At 39.5% G+C, this 12,959-nt stretch overlaps 1 protein-coding gene across 3 annotated transcripts in view; it reads right to left on the reverse strand.

Moving 5' to 3' along the window:
• Positions 1 to 12,959, reverse strand: part of Klp64D (kinesin-like protein 64D) — a 46,004-nt gene that overhangs the window by 13,896 nt on the left and 19,149 nt on the right. For all 3 annotated transcript variants that reach the window (XM_083119207.1, XM_083119206.1, XM_083119208.1), the window contains 4 exons: positions 11,204 to 11,367; positions 9,787 to 9,902; positions 8,080 to 8,260; positions 3,147 to 3,383 (listed from right to left, as the gene is read on the reverse strand). In XM_083119207.1, the coding sequence (XP_082975333.1) occupies positions 3,147 to 3,383; positions 8,080 to 8,260; positions 9,787 to 9,902; positions 11,204 to 11,367 (698 nt within the window). The remainder of the gene's footprint in view (positions 1 to 3,146; positions 3,384 to 8,079; positions 8,261 to 9,786; positions 9,903 to 11,203; positions 11,368 to 12,959) is intronic.

Genomic DNA, 12,959 nt, shown 5'->3' on the forward strand with positions numbered 1-12,959 from the left:
TAGCGCGGGAAGAATACTAATAGGTCGGAAATTGTCAACGGAAGTGGCGGGGTCAGTCTTGGCGAGAGGAAGAACGTGTGCTATTTTCCACTTATCTGGAAAAATACCAGAGCGCAGAGAGAGATTAAAAATGTCAGTGATGTATGGCAATACATGAGGTAAAATCAGCTTTATTAGTCGCAATGGGAGGTTGTCGGCTCCTTCAGAACCAGATTTGATCCGACCGATTGCAGTTGCAACTTGGAATTCATAGACTGGGTTAAAATTAAACTCTATCGTTTCTGTTTTGTGGTTTGCTATAGCTCTAATAGTAACATTTTTAGCATCGTTATTCATTGAATTAGAGAGAGAGAAATGTGTATTTAATTCATCAAGGGACGAAACACGAGTAGGATCTATGTTACGTTTCATTCCTAGCCCTAGATTTCTTAAGTTATTCCACAACATTCGGGGGTTGCCTTGCATATTTAATAATTCGTAAGAAAGCCTCCTCTTTGCGTTGCGCACGGCCTGATTACATCGATTTCTCAACACGCGGTAGTTATTAAAACTATTTAAAGTATTTGGAGATTTGAGGCGCTTGTCAGATTTAAACCTGCGGTGAGCCGAATCGCGCTCCACCATAAGTGCGAGAATGCTGTCGGTCATCCAGGGGGAAGCAGGCCGCGTGACGCGTTTTTTCTTTAGTGGAGCATGTTTGTCGAAAAGGTGTAAGATTAGACTATTTAATTCCTTAAGCTTATCGTTAATATTAGTGAAGCTGTGTATTGAATTCCATGGGGTTCTTGTAGCATCTTCATTTAGTGAAGTGGGGTTAATTTTCTTTAAATCGCGGTATTCAATTATGTTTGGCTTGGATTTCGGAACATTGAGCGAGTAAGCAACGTAAATAAGATCGTGGAACGAGAGACCGCAGACGCTCGTTTGTCCATGTTTGGTGATTCGAGAGCAGTCTCCTGTTAAGATGACATCTAGCCAAGAATGCAATGTAGCCGTGTGGAAGGTAGGATCGAGCTTCAAAATATTTAGATTGTAAGAAGAGATAGCAGCACGGAATTTATTTACTTCAGGTTTGTCTGTTTCTAAATGAAAGTTCAGATCGCCCAGTAATAATACATGCGAGTACATGGGAATGAGTTTAGCCAGTTCCTCCTCACAATTTACAAAGCACGTTCCAGGTGGAAGGTACGCAACAGCTAGCAGTAGCTTCTGTTTGTTGATGGTAAGTTCTAGGAAAAGATATTCTGTCATTCGTGCGTAGTTACCGTCAGATTTAGCTACAACCACCGCAGTAATATCTTCCCTTATCAGTGCCATCACCCCGCCACCTCGTTTCCCCAACCTGTCGTTTCGGAAGACGTTGTAGCCTCGCAAGGAGACCATGCTGGAGGGTGTGAGGGGATTAAGCCAAGTCTCCGATACAAGAATGCAGTGGAGATTCAGGGGGGAGAAAATAGCTTTGAAGCTATCGAGGTGCGCTTCGATGCTCTGTGCATTCACGTGTGAAACCAACAGTGAGTTCGGACAAGTCTTCAGCTCTTTTCCGAGAATTTCGGCTGGGCTGACCGCGGGGGGCGGAGTGCCAGGGCAATTAGCAGAGCGACGACCCTCTTCAGAATTTCGTCCACTGTCACCGAGATGCGTTGTTGCCAGATTAGCCATTTTTAGAATTGAGGTTTAACGAACAGAAACAAGATGGGAGAAGAAACATTAGCATACCAAAATTAAATTTAGAATTATTACTTACCCTGTCAAGCAGAATAGCATGGAGGAAAGCACCAGGGAATGACACACACACACACACACACATTAAAAAACGATAACATAAACAAGAACCCGGACAAAAAACTCACACTAAACACACATGATTTGAACACATCACACACACAATTATTCATACACAGCGTATCATAATGACAAAAGTCACATATGCTCTTCATTACACTTCACACTTAGTTCGCGTTGCACCCCATCTCAAGGGAGAACGTCAAGATCCTCGGGAGAAGATATAAGGTAGCGACGACCTCCGTGAGATACAAAAATGCGCCCATCTTGGCTCCAGGCATTGTGTGTCCCTACGTGATCCTTTGCCACCCGCAAAACCCTCTGTCTGTAGGGAGTTAGCGACTCAGTAATTAATAGGGACGAGTTCTTTAGCATCTTCTTTGACTTCCACACCTCGTTCCTGGAGCGGTAGCTTACAAATTTCACTATGATGGGGCGTTTTCCCGATCTCAAAACTTCCGCAGACGATCTTTTCGGAGGGCCAAGCCTGTGGCACCGGTCAACGTGCTCGCGCTTGATGTGCTGCAACTGAAGCTTATTTTGTAAAGTCTGGAGCACGATGCTGTCCACGTCTTCGTTGGTGGTTTCGTGGACCCCAAGCAGCAAAATGCAGTTCCTCCTAGAGTACTGCGCTAGGTCATCTATTTCAATGGTGTTCGTGCGTATCTGCTTGTTCCTGCTCTCTAGGTCTCGCCGCAGCTCTGTCATGGAGTCGCTCGTCGATCTCTTAAATTGCACAAACTCCTCTCTGAGGTTCAGGAGTGACTTGCGGAGGTCAGCATCTTCTTGCACCGATCCATGGTTGTCTAGCAACTCATCAAGCCGTTGCTGGAATGCTTCCATAGTCTTGCCTATTTCTTCCACTTTGGTCGAAACAACTGATAGTGTAGGCTTGGACATGATAACAACCCCGAAGATCCACACGGTGAAGCTATTGACCTGGCGGAAGATGTGGCAACGTACAGCGGTGGAGAATAGAATGCCAGGCTAGCTGAGGGGTGAAAGCACGGAGCTCTATTCAAGCACGTCCATCAACTCTCTTAATGACATTTTTTTTTTGTTTATTCTGTCATATTTACTGTATTTTCTTTTTATGTACAGTAAGTACATGTTTAAAACTATATTCCAGATTATACAAAATTTTGTGTACTTAAAATGAAATGGCCCCACCAAATTTGGATATTACATATATATTACTTCTTTGTGTATGGATTATAAAACTCAAAAATATTTTGTGCATTTTTAAAATTTACTAAAAATTCTTTGGATAAACCAGATTTTTTGGGATAAATAAGTTTTAAGTGCACATGTTTAATACAATATATTTCAAATTATCAAAATGCACTTTTTAATTAACATACCTGATATTCACGTGGAATGTAGCTGTCAATAATAATTGACTGCAGCTTGGATTCCCTTGACAACTGACGGATGTTGTCCAACAAGCCTTCCATCTCCCTCTGATTCTCCTGTTGAAGATCTTTCAACTCTGCTCGAGCGGACAGCAACATGCTCCAGACTTTCTTTAATTTCTTAGTCTTCCCTGCTGCCTCTTCTTGTAAGCTTGAATACCGCTCCTCAATATCTACTCGCTCAGCCTATAAGAGAAACGAAAGCTCATGAAGTCAATGACAATAAAGAACACTATCTCAATACAAAGCCAAAGTCTCTGAATTAATGCCTAAAGGGAATGGAGACACTGTTTCTTTCATCCAACACTAATGGCAATTAAGAAAGATGGCATAATTATTCACAACTCCACATGGAGGTTAAGCTTAAACACATAAGTTCGTATTTAAATTGTGTGATAAAATGTATATATATAAAATAAATATTTTTAATATATTTATATATATATAATTTCTATCTCTATATTACAGAAATACGTATATGTAATTGTAATGACTATGTATCCTTCATATGGACTCTGTAATTAGGCATGTACCTGTTGAGTTCAATAAATAAATAAATAAATAAATAAGTTCAGCAATGAGAGTTACACAATACCTAGAACAGATAGAAAAATTTATGGATATATATATATAAACTGTGGAATTTTTGGCAAGCCAGAGGTAGGCTTAGACAAGCACAGACATGGAATTTTGGAGAGACAGGTTTTATTTCTGGTTCAGCCATAATTTCTCAATAACTTTACAATAATTGTGTGTGAAGTCACTCCCTTACAGTATAGAAGGTATAGAGAGAACCCAAGCGTGTTTCTGGGTGAGAGGAATGAAGCCGTGAGGGGAAGGGAGTGAGGTAAAACCACCATCTTGGAATGTGCCACCGTTACAGCTGATACAGTGGTGGAAGTAGGGATTTGAGCGTGGAATGTTTGTTTATAGTGCATACTATCTGTACATTTCAGTGACACTGCGATTAGATAATAAATAAGAAGCTATGCCTCTGTGCACAGCTTTCGGATGCAACAATAGAAGTGGCAAGAAATGTTTAGAAAAAAAAGAAGGAATTGAGAGGTCCACAGACAAACATGCTTACAACATATTTACGTTTATTATACACACATTTCTGTTGCGATTTTATTAGTGGTATTATTATTAATGGTATGTATAAAATTTTTAATTCAAAATTGTGATATATCAGAATAGCAAAAATCGTTCGCAAGTTTCATAAAAATAACTATTGCAAATGTTCATACATGTTGAGAACTTTGTGAAATGTAAATTCATTGAACGAACAAAGAGACTTTATACATGGGAAAAGAGAAACGCGTCAATTGGAAACCAACCATCAGAAATAAATACCTAGTCTGGCCATAAATACTGTTACACACTATTTTGTGAATAAATGTAATATGGTTTCAGATTTTTAAATGTTCTTTTAGTATGTTACACTTACATATATTACACACAAATAGCACCGATCAGTTTTCAAAATGCCCACTTTTTGCCATCACACAGGCTCGAAGTTACCCTGGCCAGGCATCTATTGCAACATGGATGATCTTGATCGGAATGTAAACCCCTGCTGCTATCGAGGAGCACCTTAACTTTCAATCATAGGGTGCCTCTTCTTACAGACAGTCCCCTCTAGCTCTGGCCACAGTTTGTAGTCCAAGGTACTGAGATCATGACTATCAGATGGCCAATCAAAAGTGGAGATGAAATTGAGTACACTGGTCTCCAGTCACCGTCGTGTCATCCTTGCCTTATGAGCTGGGGTAGAATATTTCGTGAACATCTAGGATTCATTGTGAAACATTGTTTGGTTCAACGGTGTCACGAGAGGGTCCAGGACACTTTCCACATACACTTTCGCATGGCTTTTAAGCCCTTTTCTCAAAAATGACGCCTGGTGGAACTCTCATAGCTCACCCTCCACCAAACCATGACTGAGGAGGGCTGGTGGCATCTCTCATTTTTGGGAACTCTCTCACAAACTTCGAGAGTTTGAAGCATACACCCTTTCATTTTGGCTGTTAAAACTTTATTCAGTGGTGAACAATTTCTTATCAGTGAAGATAATCCTGCAATGCTGATTGGCAACGTATCGCTGCAGGAGCCATGTCGATTTCAGTTCCCTCTGCTTCTTCACTTGTGGCGTCAGGAAATTTCCAGTACTCCAACCGTAAGACCAATTCCAAGGTCTTCACTAAGTACCCTGAAGATTGATTGTTGTGAAATGTTCAGCTCCTGTGCCATTATCACTTGCTTCCGGATGGGATTTCGGCAGATGCCAGCCACCACTGCTTTAACAGCCGCCACTGTTCATATGGTGTGAAGTCGACCAACTCTTCGGCGATCTTTCATGCTACCAGTCTCAGTGAATCTCTGGATTGTCTGATACACAAACCTTTTGCTGATTTTCGGGATTTTTAGGGGCTGGAAAATCTCAGCGAGTGACTTCCCAACCATATGCAGAGCAATTACAGCTACTCTGTTTTCATATTCGCCCCATTCCATGCTAAGCAAAAGAAGACACATGATTGCTCTTTCATAGCTGAACACACAATGGTCAGGAGTGAACTTCAGCACTAGCATGGTTTATGCGCCTGACTACCGGATGTACAGTCCAAGCTGAAAGTTTGTAACAGTATTTATGGCCAGACTAGGTACAACCTTTCGAACCGAGGTGACACACCAAGCTGCACGTGTCGCTAGGACTGGGCCATTTTATTAATACAGTTCATCGTGTCACCTCAGTTTGTTGGTGGCACATGTCGCAGGTGACAAGGCAAGATGCATGTGTCACTCAGACTAGTCCATTTTCCCAATAGCGTTTATCGTGTCGCCTCAGTCTGTTTGTAGCGCATGCATGGTGAATGCTTGCATTTAGGGAGATTTTACACCAAAGTGACACGCGGCATGTGTAAGTTAAGGATTTCACCAATCGAAAGCAGGCTAGTGTGACTTGTCACGCTTCTATGGTGTGAAATGTTGCTGGTGATTGGCTCGTTCCCAAGTGGCATGTGTCGCACGATCCCATGAGAATTCACACAGGAGTGGAAAGCGACAAGTGGTCCCTTCAGTCTAAAGGAGAATTCACACCAAAGTGACAGGCTACATGTGTCGCTTGAGGATTTCACCGACCAAACGTAGGCTTGTGCAGCCTGTCATGTCGCTACGGTTTGAAACGTTGCTGTTGATTGGCTCGTTCCCAAGCGACACGTGTTGCCTGTCACTTCGGTGAGAATTCTCCCCAAAGCAAAATATTCACCACAGATGCGTGAACAACACACCAAACCGATACTATGTATGGTATTGGTAAAACGACCCAGTCCAAGTGACATGCGAGTCACAGTTGACATGTGCAGTTTGTTGTGTCGCTTCGGTTCGAAAATGGACAGAAATAAATGCAATTTTTTTATTGCATTCATTTCTGATAGTCGGTTGCCAAGAGAAAAGTGTTGCTTATCGCTTGTCGCCTGTTGCTTCGGTCTGAACGCTTCCATTGAATGAATGGGCTCCTGTCTTTTGTCGGCTATTGTGTGTAGCTTATCGCCAGATGTTTCCATCTGAAACTACGTATAATCTCTAATCTCGGCTTAGGCTTACTTATTGAGGTGGTGTAAATTGTGTTATACATTTGTACGTAGCTCAAATTTTTATATAATAAAGTTTTGTGATATATTTACGAGTGTAGGAGTTATAATGCAACTCCTATTTTGATTCTATTGTTGTCATTAAACATTTTCAGGTGTACTAACGAGATATAATAGAGCATTACATATGGTAAATGAACATGCCCCAGCACAAAAAAGGTCTAGATCTGTTTGTTTCTTTGTCAAAATTAGTTACTAAGAACTTTGTGCTATTGCTTCTGATGATTTAACCATAAAGAAGCATAACAAGCAGCCTTATTTTTCACGACGAAATTCCCTCTCGCTGAATGTTAACAAATAGACAACAGCCAGGTGGCACATCACAACATGGCGGCCGCCGCAAGCTATTTTGGCTTCACCTGATGTCACATACGCTCTCTCTATTCCTTCTATACTCTAAGGTCACACCTTTATTTTTGAGACACTACTATTCAGAAAAAAAATAGCTTTCTTGGAATTTTATGCACAGATGAAAGAGGAAACTGCAAATTTCTAAGTGCGCATCTGCTAGACAACAAAATGGTTTGAGTATTGGTCAGCATTCCTTTCTCCATTATTACTTCAGTTCACTGGTCACTAGTCAACAAAACATGGGGCTGGTCACTAGTCAACAAAACATGGGGCAAGTACAGTCAAGGACACTTCTGGCTTTTAACAACCTCACTGGCTTTTAATGACACCATTACAACCCACAACCCAGAACTGTCTGTGGCTGTACAAGCAAGTTAGTTCCACCTCAAAATATAAATTGCAAGTGGTGCATTATACTCAAGAAAATAATAAACAGTGACTGTTGTTAATGCACAACTGCAGCCAATATTTATCAGATAGTTGTTACACGGTGCATGGCATTAATTGAGACAAGATTGTTTAAAAAATTTTTTTTTTTCCTTTTATAGTTCTCAAACATAGGTAGGTTACCCCATTCTCATTGTACCGTATCATGAAGGTACATACGTGAGATGTGGTGGTAGGGCCCCACATATTTACGATCTCATTCATTGTGAAGTTCACATGATCAGCACCATCCACCTCTCCCCTGGCACCCATTTATTTGAGGCTAGGTGAACACCAGATCCACTTTATGCAGGTTCAAGGTTGGGAAATTCCCACCTTAGGTTACCCAGCCTGGCAGTCAGATGCGTTACCGACTGAACCACTGCAATCCCTATACACACGTAAATATGGAAATTAAGAAAATTATTATTATGAAATTTGAGGTGTAGAATTACCTCTTTTTGTTGCAGTTTGTGTCTCAATTGGGTCTCCTTCTGTTTTCTTTCTTCCAGTTCCTGAGCAGAAGCAGCGAGCAGCTTTTCCTGTTCTTCTGCTTTCTCCAGCAGGTTTTCTCCTCCAATCAGAATCTTCCTTTCTAAGCTTTTTAACTTCTCCTGCAGCATCTCATGCTCACCCCTGCAGATAGGTAACATAACTGGTGAGACGTCATGAAAAATGTCATGTGTAAAATGTAAATGTCATTAATGTAAAATGCAAGGTACAAGAATATAAAAATTAGGACTGCGCTGATGCCGATGTATCTGTATCAGCCAATACCAGTGGTATCGGTATCGGTAAGTATCGGTTGGATTGTATTTACTGATACCAGCCCGGCAATTTGATCGTTCGCATTGTCCACAAAAATACTGCACGACACTCTACTGGAAATTTTCCAATTATTTTGCTCCAACATTAAAGGTAAAAAAAGGTAAAGTGCTCCCCTGTGCATAGCACCACGCCATGAAGGCGTATAGGGGTGTGGGGGTAACGCCCCACACTTTCTTGATCCGGTCGTGAGTGGGGGTGATGTGATCAGCATCACACCCCTGACTGCCTTTACCCCCCAGGTACCCATGTTATTCGACGCTGGGTGTGCGCCGGGGCCGCTTCCATCGTTAGAAAAGTTCCTGGATTTGAACCCGCCGGGGATCGAACCCGGGACCTTGAGCATGGTAGTCAGACGCGTTACCGACTGAGCCACCGCGGCCACTTTTAATGCTCCAACATTACATGGAAAAACTGTATTATGTGATTACATAACAGGTTTTTTTTTTTTAATATTTCAAAGCAAAACTCTGGAAAAGTGATTCTTATAATTGGAGTGGAAATATTCACCCACTAATATTAATCAATATTTTGAATAGTTTTTAATTGTTACAATTTTAAAGCATTACTGGCTCAGCCCTAGTAAAAATTAACACTATAATGTAAAAAAAAAACACAATGTATGTCAAGGACAGATAAAAGGAAGTTGCAAAGTTAAAATTGATAGAATGGAAACAATACATGTATTCAGAGGCATCCAGGCACCCATATTATCAATAATCTGATAATGGTACACAGACTTAAGTATTTTTATGCCAATTTTGTACTGTATTTATTTACCTTTAAGTAAGATATAAATAAATATTCAAACAATGCAGTATCCATTTCTGTGATTTTTGACAGAATATACTGTGTATAGGATGTGCATGCCAGCTAATACATACATTTTTAAGGAATGGCTATTTTGATATGGTTTCCGCCACTGGCAATGCATACTTCACTATGTAGTCTTTCTGTCGATGGTGACATACTAATTTTTTTGATGGACTGCTAAGATGAAGTATGTCATTAATTTTTTCTTTATAAACTTTTGCCTTTAGCATATCCCAGAAGCATGAATGAAGGAAATACGATCTGCAGAGTGAGGAAGCTCATTCCACCTGTCCATGACTGAATCCAGATACAGAAATTACCAGTTTCTAAGCATAGACTTTTTAATCCATACTGCTCTCCACTTTATGCCCACCATGTATATGTTAACCAACATAAATAATAATAACAATAATAAAAGAAATCCATGTTTCTAAGCCAGTAATTAGAATATATTCACACTAACTATTGTTAGAAAATTAACAATAGGTGGGCAAAATTACGATTACAGTAAGCTTCATACATACTGAGTTCTCTGAAGTTCACTCTCGTGTGTTTCAAGTTCTGAAGTAATTTTCTGTTTCTCTTCATCTGCTAAATCCTTACTTTCTTCCAAAATCATTTTCTCATTTGAAATTTTGACCTGGAAGAAATAAAATTTTTTAAAAAAAGTTTAGTTTATGTGTAAGTGACTGTTCAAAAGGAAAGAAGTTCAGAGTGCGATTAAAACAATTTCTAACGAAGAAAGGAACAAGTGAATACAGTACTTTTACATTTTTTTAAAAAAACTATAGTACTCTCCAACAATAGGAGATATTTCCATTGACAATACATTTATTTGATCATATATTATTATCACATAGGAATGGGCCAATATGAAATTTTGGCCGATACCGATAAAGTTCCAACATAAAATTTACGGATACCGAATACTGATGTTGTACTGATCCGATATAAAATTCCAAATGGTCCTTGCAAAACCTGAATGGATCATTGACCTCCTTCATAAATGCATATTTTGAGGTGACTGCAGTGCAAGAGAAGTTCCATATTTAGACATTTACTTTCTAAGAAGTGAGGCATGAAGATTATTTACAAAAATTATAACAAAATGGCAGAATTTTGCACTAAATTATAAGATACTCATATATATATATCGGATCGGTAAAACAATCGGTAACTTTCCTGATAAACCGATGCACCGATATGCCTACATTGGCCAATACTGATAGAGTACAAATTAATCTGTCCCACCTCTATTATCACATGAAACCAAACTTTGGATCAAAATGTGCTTCACTGAAGCCAAATCTTAATTATTAATTCCCTTTAGAAAATGGTAAAATGCTCCAACACAAAGAAAATTTGAGAACACATTCAAGATAAACACAATGGTTGGAAAGAAGGTAAAAAAAAAAGGTAAAGTGCTCCCCTGTGCTTAGCACCACGCCATGAAGGCGTATAGGGGGTGTGGGGGTAACGCCCCACACTTTCTTGATCCGGTCATGAGTGGGGGTGATGTGATCAGCATCACGCCCCTGACCGCCTTTACCCCCCCAGGGTTTCCCCCAGGTACCCATGTCATTCGATGCTGGGTGGGTGCCGGGGCCGCTTCCAACGTTAGAAAAGTTCCCGGATGGAAAGAAGGAAAGATGATAATGGCACTGAAATGCAAATTTCACAGCTGCCTTGAATTCAAATCTGCATGGCATATTGACAAATTAAAAACACTAAGTATCTCATATACACACCAATTCAGTTCCAATCACATGTGCACAATATGCAATTATGTATTTCCTGTATCTGTAACATCCTTCTCTAATTTGAACCAAATTGCATTTTATTGAACTTCACATGCTTCTCTCATAAATATACACTTGGTGTAGCCTTGCAAAGCAATTCACTTTTTCAGCGCAACACATGCACCACAAACAAAATACTTACCTTTAATTCTTCCATTTCATCATTTATCTTCTTGCCACCTTTCTTCTTCTTCTTCTCTTTCTTTGGTACTTCTGTGGAATTGTTTTCCATGTTATTCATCTCTTTATCAGTGCCAATACCTTCTTCGCTACTTTCTCCATCTTCTGTTTCTGTCTCTGTGCTTCCTGAAAACATAATTTGTGTTCTAATATAACTTAATATACGAGGGGTATTCAAAAAATACCAGTAGATTTTTTAAAAAAAGAACAAACTTATTCATCACATTTATCATGTCATTATGGTCAGAATTCTCACACCATAACTACTTGTCCATATAGCTTTCACCATTAAGAAACATCAGACAGGAAACAGTCTCTCACCTACACTTGCCAGATCATTTGTTATGAATACAAGTGTGCATGCAATATGCAAAATCACATTGTGCCAATCTTGTAACTTGTTGGTGACAATTTCACACAGTAAAGCTTGTGAAATTTGGGGAAACCAATCACAAATGAGAAATTGTGAAACATCCAACTTTTTTTGTCAACCCTTGAGCTCAGAGTAAACACACACAGATCACATTCACCAAACAATTGGTTACTCGTGCACTCTAAGGGCATGTGTGAATTGCTCAATGAAAGAACATTGACAGGTGTGGTGCAAAATGGAAACTTTTACTCCAACAATAAATCAAGTGGCTGATTTCTATGACAAGGATCTAAAAAGTCTGTGTCATGACCTGAGGAGTAACTTAACAGTAACTAATTTCAACAGGAAATTCAAAATTTCATACTTTCTACAAAGAAAATTTAATATCTCGCGGCTTTGCTATTAGGAAGTGGCGACATCATGCAAACTGTGCCAGCTGGTTGTGAAAAGAAGTGGCATTGTTGATGGTTATTTAGGTACATAATAGCCTACATGAAACTCTTTGCCTCCCTTCCTTCCCATTCCATTATCGCTTGCCTGCTCTGACAAGAAACTTGCCATGTGTATCTGTAGGCTGGAGAAAATCGCCTGTTCCTTGTAAAAGTCATGTTTGGGCTTGAAAAAGGAAAAACATCACTGTTGTTATTAAACCAGTAAGACACATGCTCTCTGCTAAAATGCAAAGACATGTGCTGTGTAAAAAATACCAACAAGCACAGTTAAGTCCGAATATTAATTGTTTTAAAGCATGTAAATAATAATACCTCCATTTATTACTATCATTTTATTAAGTTTAACCATTTTTATTTCATTACGCAAAGATGAAGTTGAGAAAAAATAAGAAAAAAAAAAGGCGGTAAGACAAGTAAGGACACTTGCTGGGTAAAAAATACCCAAAAGAAAAATCACTTCTTAAGTCTGAATTCTAATTGTTTTAAAGCATGTAAGTAGTAACGTCTTCATCGCTTAAACTAATTTTATTAATCTTGAACATTTGCATTGAATAACACAATTGATAAAAATGAGAAAAAAGAACATGTTGAAATACCAAACTGAAAAGTGTGAGTGTGTGTTGGGAGAAATTTACCCAGGCAGTGTATCTACGGCCCTGTGAATGAACGAACAAACCAACTAACAGTCGATTCAATGTCCCGACACTCAGAAAAGGTACTCAGAAGGGTGGCTGGCCTCAGACACCCGTCAGAAATGATCAAAAAATATACTTCAAAATTGGTTGGGTAATTTATACCCATACATGCATCCTTACGAATTAAAAACAATCAAGAAAAAGTGCTTATCAAGCCTCCACACACACACACACAGACTAAGAATTACTGTTTACTAA

This window comes from Lepisma saccharinum, chromosome 3, assembly GCF_977018435.1.
Source record: "Lepisma saccharinum chromosome 3, izLepSacc3.1, whole genome shotgun sequence".
Taxonomy (NCBI): Eukaryota; Metazoa; Arthropoda; class Insecta; order Zygentoma; family Lepismatidae; genus Lepisma; species Lepisma saccharinum.